The 17,222-nt window shown below is 37.3% G+C and overlaps 1 protein-coding gene across 1 annotated transcript; it reads right to left on the bottom strand.

The window, feature by feature from the left end:
- Positions 1-1,278: 1,278 nt before the first annotated feature.
- LOC121989511 (junctophilin-1-like) lies at positions 1,279-3,936 on the bottom strand. Its single transcript, XM_042543602.1, has 3 exons — positions 3,026-3,936; positions 1,734-1,962; positions 1,279-1,650 (listed from the first exon to the last, which is right to left on the bottom strand). Exons 1-3 carry the CDS (start codon positions 3,799-3,801, stop codon positions 1,486-1,488), a joined length of 1,170 nt encoding a protein of 389 aa, XP_042399536.1. The 5' UTR covers positions 3,802-3,936; the 3' UTR covers positions 1,279-1,485.
- Between the last annotated feature and the right edge of the window lie 13,286 nt (positions 3,937-17,222).

Raw genomic sequence — 17,222 nt, 5'->3', positions numbered from 1 at the left:
ATTGGCAGAGGGTGCGCGTTTAAGACTCCATGTCCCATGTCAATTTTTTTTTTCCATATGAACAAGTACAATAAATTTTTCATTGATGACTAAGATAAAAAACAAATTTTTTAAAATTAATCACACAAGGTAAATACCCTTCCAGAATTGACCTCAAAAGCTTCTATTGATATCACTACTGCCTTGCCACTTAAGCTCTGCTCCGAGGACTAAAAATTTAAATTCTTACTTCAAGACATTGGCGCACTAATGATATCTACTCAAAATTACACAGTTTAGAATAATGTATTATGAAATTTAAAATTTTGAAGTAGTAATATGCAAAATTTTGCCTCAGGACTTTAACAGATATATTTTTTTTTATAACAAAAAAATGTGAAGACTAAATTAATATGGTTGACTATATACGATGCGATCCAACTAATCCGATTTTTTTTCCTGTTGTGTGGGTAGGTCGTGAGAACTATTGCCACTGCGTTTATATGACGATAACTATAAACATGATTTCATCGAAGCAAATAAAAAAATTGTGCCGTATCAGAGAAGGTTAGTAAACTTGGTCAACACCAACTACAGAACAACTCAAGAACAAAATTTTTTTTTTTGAATAAAAAGGAACAAAAGAAAAGAATGTATTTCTCTAGTGCAAAGTGTTCCTCTGGGCTTTTGACTTAGACTCTAACACAACGTACTAGATTGGGTCAGCAATCTCGAGATGAACCAGCTGGTCCCATTTAGATGAAGAATTGTCCGTGATACTCGATGCCAAACAACACGATCAAACATAAGAACCAAAAACTACCAGCCAAAAATAGAACAACAGCAGACGAGAAAGAACATGTGCAAAGATGAAAACAAGACTGCAGGCCATGTAGCTCCAAAGACACGACACGCAAGAAATCCACTGATGCAAAAAGAATGACTCCGTGCAATGATGACTCCGCCATACTTTCAAAGGGAGAATGAGGAGATACAGATGGGAGTTGTTGAATAAGAGGAAATTTTGGTGGAGACTGGGCAGAGATCATTTATTCCATCCTCCTCATTCAACCTTTGAATACTTGTGAGATTCTAAAGATCGAGAGGGCCACCACATGCTACAATGGCGAAATGTAAGAATATTGCATGATTTGGTTGAGTATAAACGACTCCAAGACTGAAAGGATTGATTTGAGTGGGTAAGAATGATCCCAGAGGGAACATTGTATCATCCTTCTCTCCAATAGATCAACTATACTTTTGAACCTTAAAAAACAGACTAGTGAACAAGCTCAGCAATTGAAGAAGTTGCTATGAAAATTCATACTCAAATCAGATGTGTATATATATTTTAACAAATTAGGATTACCACAATTTGTGTGCAGCAATTGAGTAACTATCGCCAACTACTCTCCTAGCTTCTGACTCGAGTAACTAGTTGAGTAATTCCCTACCTGGCCGAAAACTCTTGAGATTTTGTTAGCAAAATGTACACTTAAAACAAACTTAAACATGGGTGTCGCAAAACCTGCCATCGATCCGATTCTGTACGGCTTTTATTGCAGTAACACGAGCAGCAGTGGCTGCTCTATTTGCCGCTGCAACTGCTTTGTTTACTTGTGAATCTACCCTCGGAACCAGCGTTGAGTTTTCTGCAGCCTTCCGAGCAGCCTACATTTAAATTCAGCAAGTTTTCAGAAGGATTACTATGGACAGAAGGAAATTAGTGGAAAGATGAGTGAGCATTCAAATACCTGAACAACAAACTCAACGGTAGGATCTGATGGAGCAAGGGGAGTCTTTAGAACTCCAGCGTCCCAGTCTCCACACCTCGTGTCTCCACTTCGAAAAGTGTACATTCCGAGACCTTGCTTCTTGCCTTCGTGCCATGATCCTCCATAGCAATGGCCGTTGGCAAAATGATAAACACCAAAGCCATGGATCTTGTCAGCGAAGTACTCCCCAGCATACTTGTCACCATTCCTACACCCAAGACAGGTCTTCCTATCAATAGTGTATTACTTCACCAAGCAAATTAGACAAATAAATTATTGACAATTCAAGTTACCAATTACTAAGGTCGCATATTGAAGTTTCAATAAGAATCATATACATTTTCCAAGGGAATGATATTCAATGGAGCTGAGAAGAAACTAATACCAATACAAGAAATTAGGCTTTGAAAAAAACAAAGAAAGAAACTAAAACAAAGATGGGCTTTGGCAAAATGGGAAAATGCTTATTCGACAGACAGGAAGGAAAGCAATACTCTAACTAGTTTACAGCATACTAAAAGTGAAAAAAACAAGAGTATAGCTGCAAAAGTAAAACAACTTTTATGCCGATGTACTTTTACCCCCAATGCAAGGACAGTCCAACGATTGACAGAAAACTAAAAGCCTCTACCAGGAAGAACGCCGATAACTCAATCAACGAGAAATTGGGCATCAGAAAATAGTAACATATTGCTGGGACAAGCAACGTAAAATACTAAAAGCTATCCATTACCATCAATGTAATATGTTGGCCAACACTTAATCACCAAGCTCGATGTTAGAAGCAACCAATTTACTGTGACTCCGTCATGGACAGTATCGCCGAGTGGGAAACCAGTAGCAAACAGGAGAAGCAAATAAGTATTAGAAAGATTAAACGAAAAGAAGCAGACTAAAACAAGTGAAAATTCCCAAATTCGACTTTTCAGTTATTTGCTTTCTAGAGGAATTTCCTTTCAGGATTATCAAGCCGTATATATTCCACGACCATCAAAATGAAAAGAACCTAACTTTTCTACAATGAGAAAGGCATTTGAATGGAGAAACAAAATGAGAAGAATAACAAAGAATACCAAAGACAACATACTTTTTTCGATTAATTGGCAACGAAGCTAAAGCAGTAATTGACGAATGCATCACATAGAAAACTCATCAATTTCCAACCAAAGGGTCTCAATCAAATAGTAGTGCAACAATCAACACCAAAGACGGTGGCGAATTGATGTAAACTAATGACAGAAACTTAATAGAGCAAAAACAAAGAAACTTGCCTGAAATGATAGTAACCCAGGCCATGCTTGACCCCGCATTTGAACTCCCCAAAGTAGCAACTCCCGTCGGAGCACGTCTGCGCCCCGACTCCGTGGCTCTGCCCGCTGACCCACTCACCCGCGTAGCTATCACCGCTGTAGAATTTATACACACCGTACCCGTTCCGCAACCCCTGCCGGTACTGCCCTCGGTAGCGGCTCCCTCTCGCCCAGCTCTCGATCCCGTATCCGTCGTACTTCCCGTCGACCCAGTCGCCCTCGTATCGCCCCTTGCCGAAGAAGTTGTAGACACCGCTTCCGTTGCATTGTCCCTTGTGGAATTCGCCCTCGTAGAAATCCCCATTGCTGTAGAACTCGACCCCCTCGCGGACGATCCGCCTTCCGGCCCGCTTCTCCTTCCTCTCCACGCCGCCGATGGACCATTCGACGGACGAGACCCGGCGCACCGCGGTGGCTCCACGACGGAAGAGATCAAAGCGGCGGGCGGCAAGGGAAGCGGCGGTAAAGAGGGAGGAGAAGAGGAGGACGTTGGCGAAGAGGGGGCAATCATTGCGGAGGTAGAGGAAGAGGAGGAAGATGAGGGCGAAGGGAAGCGTGAGGAGGAGGGCATGCGTCGGGGGGTTGCGGCGGAAGGGCGGGCGGCGGTGAGGGCGATGGGGTTTCTCCTCCTCGTCATCGGCGGCGATGGAGGAGAGGCTGTGGATGGAGGATCGGACGGTGGGAGACCGGAGGATGGAGGAGTGCGTACGGGTGAGCTTACCCTTCTGCGACTCCATTAACCTGACCTCTACTCGAGGCTGCAAGTCATGGCGAGGAGAGGGAGGAGAAAGATGAAAGAAGGGAAAGCAAAGATGAACGACGCGAATGCTTTGGGATTACCGAAACTCCGTGATTATTTTCAACCGCGGTAACCAGATCTTTTGCACTGATTCCACATAAAAGCCTAAGATTAACTCTCTGTACCACTGAAAGGATTGGTTAGACGTACTGACCCCAGCTGGAAAATAAATACTTAACAGTCCACCGGAACGAAAACGAAGGTATGATTTAGAGTAAGTTAGATTTGGTAACGAAACATTAATTCTCCAAAACGATCATCGATCTGTGTTTCACCGATCGTATCTTTTCGATCTAAATGTGCCAAGCGTCACGAAACTATCCACGACTTTGATCGCGACCGGCAAAGATAATATATTGATTGGGCAATCTAAAATATAAATAAAATCTAAAATACGCAATTAAATAAAAACTATGTTAAATGTTAATGGGCAAAAAAAAAAAAAATACTCCTTTTTGACAAATCATCAAACCTCTCGTCCTAGATTTACTCTCATACCCTTTCATATCGTTTTCATTGCGTAATCTCCGTCCTAAATTTTAAATTGATCAAATGTATTATAATAGTTATTAAATTATAACGGTAGTAAAATAAATGATATATAAATATCATTGAATCGTAGTCACTATAATGTAAAATCTTAGTATATATAACCATTATAAATAGAAATTACTATAACAAATCCAATCAATTCAAAATTTAAGCGAGAGATTATAATGAAAACAGTACCTGAGATTAAAAAGTAAAATGGGATGCCCATTTAACAAGAAGGGGACGCATTTTATAAATTTTTAAGGGTTAACATTTAACCCCCTTTATTCTCTCTCAAGTAGCATTTAACCCCCCTTATTTAAAAAACTTACATTTAACACCCTTTTTTAAAAGTCAAATGTTAAAAAAAAATTAATAGACAATTGTGCCCTTCTCTTTTGTGATATGATAATTTTAAGAGAAAAAACATATTAAATTGATGATTATGTCCTTGGTAAAAAAAATTAATACATTAAATTAACCGGATGTGAGGAAATTATAAAAAAGCTTTGACGAGGTAAAAAAGAAAATTAACACATTAAATTGACCCGATGTGAGAATTGATAAAAGAACGAAAACTGAAACAAATGCATCTAAATAGAAAAAGTTCATATTAGGAACTTTAGTACTATTTTACCCATATTATGTTAATTATACCTCACAAAAGAAGACAAACTGCTACAAGTATTTACCTTGATACGAAAAGACAAACCAAAAGTTAATGTATTGAATCTAACATCTAGAAGGTACAACCTTCACAAAAGTATAATCCATAAGCACACATACTACTGTTCAAAATTATGAAACTTGTATGTAAAATAACTTAAAGAAACAATAGATCACATATTTTCTCCACTTTCTGGACCAGCATCCCTGACAAAATGCATTCCACTTGATGACTGTTGAGTGGACAAGAAGTATTCACCACGTGCAAACATATGTGCTTGAAGCTACAAAAATTAAAGTGTATAAACTGTGAACAGATATAATATGATGCTCATAGATCCAAAAAACTAGATAACCAAATTGCTAAGTAAATGTGAATAAGAAACATACTCGAGGATTTTCATTAGTCCCTGCTACTTAATTGCTAGTCAAAGCTAACTTCTTTTCAAAATTATTAAAAATATATATTATAAAAAGATAAGGGTATAATTGTCTTTTTTATAAATTTTTTAATGTTTGGCTTTGATTAAGGGGGTTAAATGTTATTTTTTAAACATAGGGGGGCAAAACGCTACATAATTAAAAATACAGGGAGGTTAAAAGTATTTAGCCTAATATTAATTGTGTGATATATTGATATGTTATTAATATCTTGAACCGTACTTTGAATTTTATAAATTTCTATTCAACGGCTTATAAGATGAGCCTTCTTCAAAATAAAATTATTATTATTATTTTTTAATTTTTTGAGACGAAACCCCTCTAATCAGAAAAACTCTTACGACCATATTGAAAGAACTAAGTAAATTAAAATGTAAGTCAATGACTCTTCAAGGTAAAGATTTTTAACTTTTTAGAACTTTATATTATATTGAATTTAATTTTAGTAGACTAAAATATTGATCATGTAATTCTTCATGATTATTTTTTTTTATTTAATTAAAGTGTTGATCACAAAATTCTTGTACGACATTGTTGGTTTTTATCCTATATTTCAAGAATACTTTAGTTGATTATCTATCGACTAGACTTTTAATAGTCAAATATTCTAGAATCTAGAAGACTTCAAATTAAGAGTAATTATTTTATAAAAAAATATTCGATCCATGACTAAAAATTTAATCAACTCAATTTGTAATGCAACTTGAGTCGACTATGAATTAACTCAACATATTAGTTGGCTAGTACTAACTCTTAATCCAATTAACCATTAACTACAATCCAAAATATATACCCCAAGAAAAAATAGAAAAAAGTGAAGAAGAAGAAAGAGAAATAAGCGATATAAAAAAAATTATTTGAACGGTTAGAGATGGATGAAACACCTGTGGGTCAATGAAAAGAAACAAGAAGCGTCGACGAATTATTAAGAAAAAAAATCCTCAGAAGTTTTTGTCTTAGATATATAAGTCTTCGGCCAATTAATTATAGAGATAATTTATTTGATCTTATAAATATTTTCTATAATTACAAATTAAATCATAGAAGTTTAAAAGACTACAGCATGAGCATCCAATGCATCATAGCCCGGGGCAGCCTTTTAACTTCATTTGCAATCGCTTAGTTGCTCGTCGAGAGAATGAAAAACATTAAGGGGGCGTTTGATACGCGCGTTTTCCATTTTCATTTTCTGAAAAACGCGCGTTTTCTGGAAAATGGTGTTTGGTTTGCGTTTTCCGCTCGCGTTTTCTAAAAAATTGGCTATCGTTTTCTAGAAAAACAGAGAATGACAAAAAGTCGTTTTCTGTTTTCTAGAAAACGCGCGTTTTCCAGAAAATGAAAATGAAAACGGTGCAAATCAAACGCACCCTAAACTCCTCCCCATCTTTGGACTTCACGATCAAAACCAATAATTGTGTTTTTGACTCGTGGCAACTTCGATTTTAAAAGGCCCTCACAAAGTGTACTATGCAATAACGGTTCTTCAGTCACCTATAACTAGGGATAGATATTGAACACAATTAATTTGTAAAATTTTTATTATCGTTAAGGTTGCTACCTAAAGACTCCTTAAGATAATTAGTGACTTTTTTTTAATGGATTTCCACAACTGTACGTGTTAATGTGCCGACCTAAGATTTATCAACTTGTCGACTTCCTACGAGAAGTCAGTCCTTTGCTTTAATAAAACTAATTACTGGTTATGATTTATTTATTTATTTATTTTTATTAGTATTAAAAAATAATAATAAATTTTGTTAGTCTCATAAAAATTTATGACAATCTAAATATCCTATGACATTATAACCCTACTTATATTTTTATTGACATTAAGTATCTTATTTATCATGATTATCTTACTTATGTATTAATCATGATTTTGACTTTACTATCAGATGATAGTATAAATCGAGAGGTCCTATCAGCTTGGTATTTTAAAATTAATTCACCTATTAAAATAATATTTATTAATTCATAAAAACACAATTATTAAATATTTAAGAAATTAAGAAAACGCGGTCAACAATTATGACTCGTTGACTTACACCTCAAAGATATGGATTATTAATGGCAAACATTTGAATTCGTATTTTTCTTTTCATTTAAAGGACAATTGAATTAAAATGGAAAAAATCAAATACCAACGCGTTAGTGGGTTGATGCCTAGTTATTTGATCACTTTCCATTTTTTTCATTTATCTGGTTCTATCTTTTAATCAAGGATAGTAGTGATTGATTTTGGCGGGCAGATGCCTCCAGAAAAAATTCCTCCCGCTCTTTACTATTTGACGATTATCAATAAATTTATCTTTCTTCTTCGTATAATCAAAGACAAATTATAAGAGGTGTATATGATGAACGTAATCATCTTACTATGATAAAAGATAATGATTAATTTAAGGAATACAAATGGAGACTTCTTGATAATTTACAAGAACGTTTCTCAAAATAAAAATACATTTTAATCATTATTGACGTGGAAGATAGTAGAGGCCTACACATGACAAGGTCCATCATAGTTGCCCGGTCAAAGGTTAAGCAGAGGTGGAAGCCAAAGTGGATCCTGACACCTGACTCTTTGTCTAAACTCTCCTGACTCTTTCAGTTCGGTATACTCGACTCCTTGTGCTCAACTCCCTTGACTCCTTTAGTTCGAGCTCCTTCGGCTCCTTCAGCTCTGCATATCTGACAAGCCAACACCTCTCGGCTCAGCTCCTTCGGCTCGTGTAGATATGTTTTGCATGTTTATTAATCTACGCAACACATCGTAGTTAACATGTCCTAGTCTATCATGCCACAAACACGAAGACTCAAACATATAAGTGGAAGAGCTTTCATTTTTATTTATCTTGGGCCTAATGACCATTACATTGAGCTTAAATTAAACAGTCCATCAGATACATAGTCTCTTTCTACAAACATTCCATTTTTGGACAATACAATTCTGTCCGACTTAAAAACAATGTGAAAGTCATGCTTGCTTAACAGTGATCCGGACACTAGATTCTTCCGAATCTCCGAAACATACAGCACATTGTTCAGAATGAGGTCCTTGCCCGAGGTCATCTTCAGCACCACCTTTCCTTGGCCCATGATGTCCGAGGTTATTGAGTTCCCCATGAACAATTTGTCTCCAGTGACTTCCTCGAAGTTGTGGAGCAGTTCCTTGTTGCAACACACATGTCTGGTGGCTCCAGTATCGATCCACCATTGCCGCGGGTTTGAACCGATCAGGTTCAACTCAAAGACCACAGCGCAAAGATCGTCCATTTCTGGTCCCTCGTTCAAGTTGGACTTTTGCTTCTTCTTCGGCTTTATGCACTCCGAAGATTTGTGACCCACTTTGTTACAGTTGAAGCACTCCCCAGAGAACTTCTTGCTGATGCCTCCTCTGGGTCTCATCTTGGAAGATTTGGGGTTCTTCCGCTTCGAGCTTTGACCGAGCTCGACCACGTTGGCTTTCACAGTACCCTGAGAGAACAGTTTCCTCTCTGAACTCTTGTTGTCTTCTTCAATGCAAAGTCGAACAATGAATTCCTCCACATTCATCTCCTTCCGCTTGTGCTTCAGGTAGTTCTTGAAGTCCTTCCAGCCGGGAGGCAGTTTCTCAATGATAGCAGCCACCTCGAAGGTTTCACTCAGAACCATCCCTTCTGAGTGGATCTCGTGCAAGATCACCTGAAGCTCCTGGACTTGGCTTATCACCGTCTTGGAGTCAACCATCTTGTAGTCCAGGAATCGGCCCACGATGAACTTCTTTGCCCCTGCATCCTCCGTCTTTTATTTCTTGTCCAGGGACTCCCACAGCTCCTTAGTCGTTCTCTTCATATTATACACAGCGTACAGCGAGTCGGCAAGGCAGTTGAGGATATAGTTTCGGCAAAGGAACTCAGAATGAGTCCATGCCTCCACTGTACTGATGGTTTGCGCACCAGCATCCTCAGTGCACTTGGGAGGGTCCTCGGTCAAGAACCGAGCCAGATTTAGCGTGGTCAGGTAGAAGAGCATCTTCTGCTGCCACCTCTTGAAGTTCAGTCCACTGAACTTCTCTGGCTTTTCCCATGACTGATTGACACAGTTCCAATCGGGGCGGAGGGGGCCTGCACGTGTTGAGTCTGTTGCACCTCAACATTTCGTTCCGTGGTCATCTCAACAGAATCAAATATGTTTCAAGATTGTTGCAAACCAAACAATCTGTAGCCGGGGATTTACAGGAAATTAGCTGAATCTAAATACTTGAATTAAATTCAACTCACAGTTAAGATGACCTGAGCAGATAATCTCAGGCTGCCAGCAGGGGCTGGTTTTCTGACCTTAGAGTCTGAGCAATCAAAGCGTCCGAGCAGACTGAAGGATAGACAGGCAGAGCGGGAGACCGGTCGGGCAAATCAGAAGGGCGAGTGGCCAACCCAGCAGATGAAGAGTCCAACCGAGTGGACAAACAGAGCAGCGGATCGAGGCCTGCGATCGACGCAGTTTCCTTGAAACAGATTCGTCCCACCTCCGGCTGTGCTTCGAGGTTTTCTCGGATCGTCTGTTTCCCAGAATATAACGGTAAAACCATGAACGCAACCAAGCACTGGTTGTTCGTGGCGAACTGAGAATGCACCTAAGTGCTATCACAAGTAGTTTAGCTGAGCGGATGCACGACTGAGAGAAAAGAATCGGGGAAGGAAGGTGGAGGAATTCTCTTGCTTTTTGCTTCGCTTTCGCTTCCTCTTCGCTTTGCTCAAGATCCAACCTCCTTATATAGGAGCTCTCATCTTGCCTGCAATAAATGATCAAATTATGATCATTTAATGCTGAGTTTAATTTCGTCATTAATGGGTTTAATGTCTTCATTAATGTCGAGACATTACAGAATCATTATTAATGAGATTAATGTCGCCATTAATACTGAGACGCTACGAAATCACCATTAATGAGTTTAATGCCGCCATTAATGTCGGGATGCTACGGAATCAGCATTAATTTCACATTAATGCTTCCATTACACCCTTGAGCAAGATTCAAGTGGTAATATGTTGGTTCATTCTTTTGGGTAAATTTTGCCTCAACCGGTCCGACATTCGACATGCGCAAGTTGTGCTCGCGCACGAGTCAACCTTGGTTCAGTACAATCTGGGCCCTGGATTTGCACCCACCCCTGCGCACTCACGCGTGAGAGAGTCTCTCCTCATGCATATGTTTACAATGCATGTGTCATAATTTAAACCAATAATAAAGCCAAGAGACTTCTAATGTGGGACTAAACTCATGCACAATAGAGTCTCTTCATCTCCACCTCTTTATTCCATTCACATTTCCAACAACTTCAACCAACTTATAACAGCCAAAGTACAAAAGGCTTTGCAGAAGCAATAAATATCGAATATTTTTTCCTTCAAAGATACCTTCGGCATCGCTAAAGTACCTCAAATTCCCCATTGGAGACTGTTGCGACCAACTAAAATCCCTCAAGCTCCATTCCTGACTCCCACTAGAATGTCCATGAGATACGAGTAGTCTCTTGAGTATTTGTTGGTAGAAACGCCTTCTCGGGACCTCTCCGAGGTAAAGGGCATGCCACTACTAAAGCAAAAGGATCCGGAGGCACTTCCTTTAATCATTTAAACTTAATTAATTTTTAAATCTTAATTTACTTTTAAAATATTAATTAATTTCAAAATATTAATTAATTTTTAAATTTTAAAAACTTAAATTAATTACAAAATCTTAATTATTTTTCAAATCCAAATTTAATCATTCAAACTTAAATATTTTTTTGAAATTCAAATTTAATCATTCAAACTTATATATTTTTTTAAATTTAAACATAATATTTTTTAAAACTTAAAATCAACTTAAAATTAAAATTAACTTAACTCCTTTTTACACAAACTCATAAGCTTAACATATTTGATAATATAGAATGGATGAAATGGAAATCATGGAAGTAGATGATTATTTTAAATACTTTTTTCAAAACTTATTTTGACTTTTTCATACTTGGACTCTAGGGTTAACTATTCTCTCAAACTTAAACAAATTACATAATTTTTTTTAAAAGACATTAATAAGGGGAGGGAAAAAAGGAGGTTAAAATTTAAGTATTTTCAGTATTTATAAGTGCTAAGTATTTTTCAAATAAAATTTTAAGTATTTTTTTAAATGTGAGTTTTGTAAAAACTTAAGTATTTTTTGAAAGTTAAATATTTTCAAAAGTATTGATTTCAAAATTAAGATTTAGTTAAAAAAAAAATCAAGCACTTTTTTCAAATTTAAGGTCAAGTTCTTATTTAAAGAGTTTATTTTAAAGTAAAAATATTTAACTAAGCATTTTTCAATTTTTTAAAAAAATTAAATATTTTTTGAAACAAAAGTTAAGTGATATTTTTAGGGAAGCTTAAAACAGATTAAAAATTAGCTTTTTAAATTTAAATACTATTTTTTTTATAAGTTAACAATTATTGTGTCTACTTAGTAGTTTTTTTATATATGTTAAAGGGGAAAAAGTGTTAAAAAGTTTTATTTTTGAGAAAAAAATAACATTTAAAGGGAAGTGAGTAACATTTAAAGTTATTTCTTTTTGCATTGAAAAATGTTACTTGAAAATTTACTTGTTATTTTTTATTTATTCTGTAAATCTTACTTTATTATTTTGAATATTTTTACTTAACTTTGAATTAGATTGTCATAAATCAAAAAAGGGAAGATTGTTGGTGCTGGAAGCACTAGCTAATCAAACTCGTGTTTTGATATTGACATTGACAAATGTTTAAAGTTAAGCTGTGTTGTGATCTAACGAGTTGAACTAAGTGTGCAGAAAAGTCCTAAGTGAACTTAGGCAAAGTGAAAGTTCTAGTTGATGCTAGGCAAAAAATGACAGCCCGGTGCACGAACCTCCCGCTATGCGGAGTCCTGAGGAAGGATCCATTTACGCAACCTTACCCTACTTTTTTGCAAGAGGTTGTTTCCAGGATTCGAACCCGTGACCTTTTGGTCACATGACAACAACTTTACCGTTGCGCCAAGGCTCCCCTTCTTAGTTGATGCTAGGTAAAATGTGAAAAAAATCCTAGCAGCAGTTAGGCAACAAAGTTCTAGTCTATGGGATTAGGAAAATATTTTGCAAGTCGAGGACTTTGTTGAACTAGAAATCCTAGGCGGGACACCAAGTAAAAGTCCTGGGGATTGCGAACATCATGCGGGAAATCCTATTTTCGAGAACACTAGGTGAATGTCTCAAGGTCTCGGGAGATGAGCAAAAGTCCAGGCGGTTTGGAGGACTTGTCTAGCAAAAGGTAATCTTGTAACACCCCACCCTCCTCACTACTAGTCTGCGAGGGTGGAGCGCTACTAGACTACTAACTTTACTTAATTAGAGTTGTTCACATGTAAAGATCGATACATAAACTCTCTGAACATGCAACTGATAGCAGCAGAAAACATAAATATGAATAACTTATCCCTACATTCTACTCCAGCATGTATACACAACTAAAACTATACATCAATCTAAACATGCTGAAATATATGTATTAATCTGAACATGTATGCAACCATTGTACAACTCAGATAATAGGTCTAATGTGCAAAATAATTTAAATGAAAGAATTCTAAATACATGACAATCTTAATAAATTCTTTAGCTAGGTCTCAAGGCTTCCATAGTCCAGACATCGCACATCCATCCGCACCTCCTTGTCGCCTTCCTTTGCTATAACTTTTCCTTTCCTTTATCTGCAGTAAGAGGAAATGCAACTATAAGTAAAATTACTTAGTAAGCGCTATCTAACTCACAAAACTCGAATATGCATGTGAATAAAATAAATCTGCAACTTAATGTTTTAAAGGAAATACTACACATGCTCATCTAATATCAAAAGAAACAAGACATGCTGAAATGCTAAACATGTAAAGCTTATTTCACTTGTTCAAAACTTATACTTTTATACTTCAAAATAATAAGTTTAACTGAATTGATACATAAGCTGAGCTAAACTGATGCTAGGCTAATGCTGAATCTGAACTGTATTCACGTAACTGATTTGTGAAGTTTTGAAAACTATTTCCATAATAGATAAAAATAATAATCATGCTGCTGATGGGCCCGACAACTGTACTTGTTATGCGCGCATCCCTAACTAGACACGAGGTAGCTAGTCCCGAATCTAGTAGGATTTACTAGGTTATCTAAACCTAGGGACGGCTATGGGAGCCCAACCCAAGGACAACTAAGAGTCCAGCACAGTGTCACTGATAAAAGTAAAATACTGATTCATAAGCTGATTTATCTTATCTCGCTCTTATTAGGTTATCTGAACCTCGAGCTAGGTTATATGAACCTAGGGGCGACTATGAGAGCCCACCCATTGGACCGTAGTCCCATATGAACTGAAGCAAGACTAAGCATGTTATTTATAAGAATTGTAGAATGAAATGCTAACTATAAGGACTGTTCTTTATGTTCAGTAACAAAGCATAATCCATTATGCAGTAAGCTACAAAAAAACAAACCTACAGGCTTTAGAAGAAAACTAAACTCTTTCTTGTTCCTTGCCCAGTGGCAGGAATCCCAAAATCTGTAACCCTTCTATTAACTGATCATGCCCATAAAAATTCATAACTGTAATCGCTAAACAATTGAAATACTACAACACTAAACATATCTAAAACTGCAACTAATCTTCCTGTTCAATGCCACGGCAAGAAAACCAAAAGGGACCAAAGTGCAACTATTCTACATGCCCAGTGTCACGGTAAGGGAAAAAAAACACAAACCAAAACACCATTATTCTGCAGGCCCTGTACCACGGCAAGGAGACTGAAGCATAACCAAACTTCACAGCAGCTCCAATCAAATAGTAAGGAAGAAACTATACTGCATGCTCAAATCATTATATGTTCATTGCCTAATAACAGAATCCGAAATCTACAAGGCTCTACATGAACCGATCATGCCTACTAAGGTAACAAACAGAAAGGATTTAAACCGAGATCTGAGAATACTAATTTCAAGGCTTGAAAGAAATCCAACCCACATGCTTAAACTAAACTAATCATCCTCTGTCTTTCTTTCTTTAGGGTTCACGGCAGCAAGCACAAAGCAATCCTCCTTACAAACATGCTACGAAAATCAAGAAGAAGAAGCTAACATGAATCCGAAACTACTCTACTGCAGGTGAGGAAGTAACTTACCTTGCTTCTTGGACTCACAACCGAGAAGAAGAGCTCTAGGGTTTCCGGTTAGCTCGAGCTTTTCGACCTCCTCTTGTGCCTATGCGTTCACCTTGCCGGAAGAGTCGCAACCGCGTGAAGAATCCCTCGGATTGAACCTTGGCCGGCTGCCGGAGACAAAAACCCTAGCTTCCTTCGGTTCCACCCGAGCTCCGCCGTCGCGAGCGAGAGAGAAAAGGAGAGGAGAGGTTTAGGTTTTCCCGAACATAACCCCTAAGTTCTCCCTTTATAACTCCAGCATTCTGTTAACTATTACTTCTTAAATAAATTTCCCTATCTTTTCTAAACAGCACGACCCGCTTGGGCACTTGGCTATCACGCTTCGCTTAAGATTCGGGTCGGGCCGGAGGTTGCGGGTTCGAGCCTCAGCCGAATCCCTTTTATTCCTATTTATTTCCTGTTTATTAAGTACTACTTAAATAAATTTCACTCTTCCTTTAATCAGCAACGCCCGCTTGGGCACCTGGTCAGCCGAGGCAATTAAAGGCTTTGCTTAACCGGAGGTCTCCGGTTCGAACCTCGGTTTAATTTCTTTATTTTTTTGCAACTTGTTTCTTTTGGTAAAAATACCAAACAAACTCCAAAAATTACATAAAAATACTCTAAAAATTTCTAAAAATCTATAGAATATTTCTAAAGTATTTCTAAATATTTTTAATTACTATTAGGACCCGAAATGAGGAAATTGGGTTGTTACAAATCTCTCCTGAGAGGAGTAGGTTATGACGCATTCCCTGAAGAGGGAACAATAGGCGCGGTCCGACCTAGAGTTTTAGCGAAACTCAAAGTCAAGACTGGACAATCCGAATACTGTCAAATGAGTTGCTATTTTTATTTCCATATTTGCTTCTGTACTAACACTCATGTAGGAAAGAAGATGTTGGAAAAGAGTTGTCTAGGCGCTTGGACTAGGTCCAAGCGCCTAGAGATGCTCCGAGTGGGTCAAGGCCTTCCATGGAGCACCGGGCAGGCACCCGGACAGTCCAAGCACCCAGAGGAAAGAAGCTTATCTACGTCAACGGTTCAGGCGCCCGGACATGGATAAACTTCTAGGGTAAGAGCTTATTTATGCTCGTTCAATATACACACGATTAATTAAATAAACAAACTTGAACAACTCGTTAAACTAAATAACAAACTTAAACACATATGTGTTCAGCTCGTTAATATTCGTGAACAACGTTCATAAACAATGTTCGTGAATAACGTTTGTGAACAATATTGACGAATCATATTCATTAATAAAACCCTTATCAATATGCTAAATAAACAATAAAATAAAAAATAATTTGAATTGTCAACATTAATAACCAATCAAACAAGATTGAATTGAGAGCTCAATAATAACTAAATGATCTAAGCTCGAACCAAACTCAAGCCAAGCTTGAATTGAAAGCTCGATGACATCTAACAAACCAAGCTCAAGCTCATAAAAAATAAATCAAACAAAACTTGAACAATCATTTGAAAAGCTTGGTTAATTTTAAGCTCGGCTCGGCTCAGCTTTGCTCGGTTACCTTATCAAATAAGCACATCCTAAATCTTTTCTCAGCTCAACTCGTTTACAACCCTAAAGCCCTTCACAAAGATGCTTTGGTAATTTATGCTGTCATCTCTAATTATAATGTGAAAAGAGTCTTCATCTACATCGATAGTTTAATTGATATTATCTTTAAGAATGTCTTTGATCAAATGCAAATTGACAAGAAAAATTGCAACCTATGGCAACCCCCTTGTTCATATTTACCAAGCATGAAATGCACCCACTCGGGCAAATTAACCTTACATTATCGTTGGGTGAAGAACCTTTGTGAAGGACTCTATGCAACCCCTTCACTATCATTGATATATCCTCTGTATACAATGTCATTTTGAGGAGGCCAACACTAAGTTCATTTCAAGTAGTGGTTTCCATCTTATATCAAAAAGTGAAATTCTCTATAGGAGACCGAGTCAAGGAAGTGAGATGAGATCAAGTAGTGACCAGAAGATTTTATGTTGATATAGCCTTAACCGACTCACACAAGGCTCGAAGAACTTAGGGTGTAGAAGTACACATGGTGTGGGATGTACCCATATCTCAACCGATTGAGGGGCAAGAAGAAATACAAATCTCTCCTGAGCAGCTAGACAAAATTACATGAGTCATTGCGGATCTCCACCCGGGACTCAAGCAGGAATTGATTGCTTGTCTCTTATGCAATCAAGATTTCTTTGATTGGTCAGCTCAAGAGGTCACTGCATATCCCCGACAATGATGGTGCTTCGACTCAACATACTTTCGGATGCTCAACCAACCAAACATAAGAGAAGACACTTCGGGCTTGATCAAAATAAAATAATCCGAATAGAGGTGTCTAAATTATTGGAACACTAAAATAAAAAAACTAAAAGATAATGACTTTTATGTATTGTTTATGTAACTGAAAAAATATTGTTAAAATGTTGTCGTTTATTGCAAAGACAATACTTAAAAAATGTTGTCGTTTATTGCAAAGACAC

Source organism: Zingiber officinale, chromosome 6B (assembly GCF_018446385.1).
Source record: "Zingiber officinale cultivar Zhangliang chromosome 6B, Zo_v1.1, whole genome shotgun sequence".
Classification (NCBI taxonomy): Eukaryota; Viridiplantae; Streptophyta; class Magnoliopsida; order Zingiberales; family Zingiberaceae; genus Zingiber; species Zingiber officinale.
Note: the sequence above shows the minus strand (reverse complement) of the source record. Positions and strands in the feature narration are given on the sequence as shown.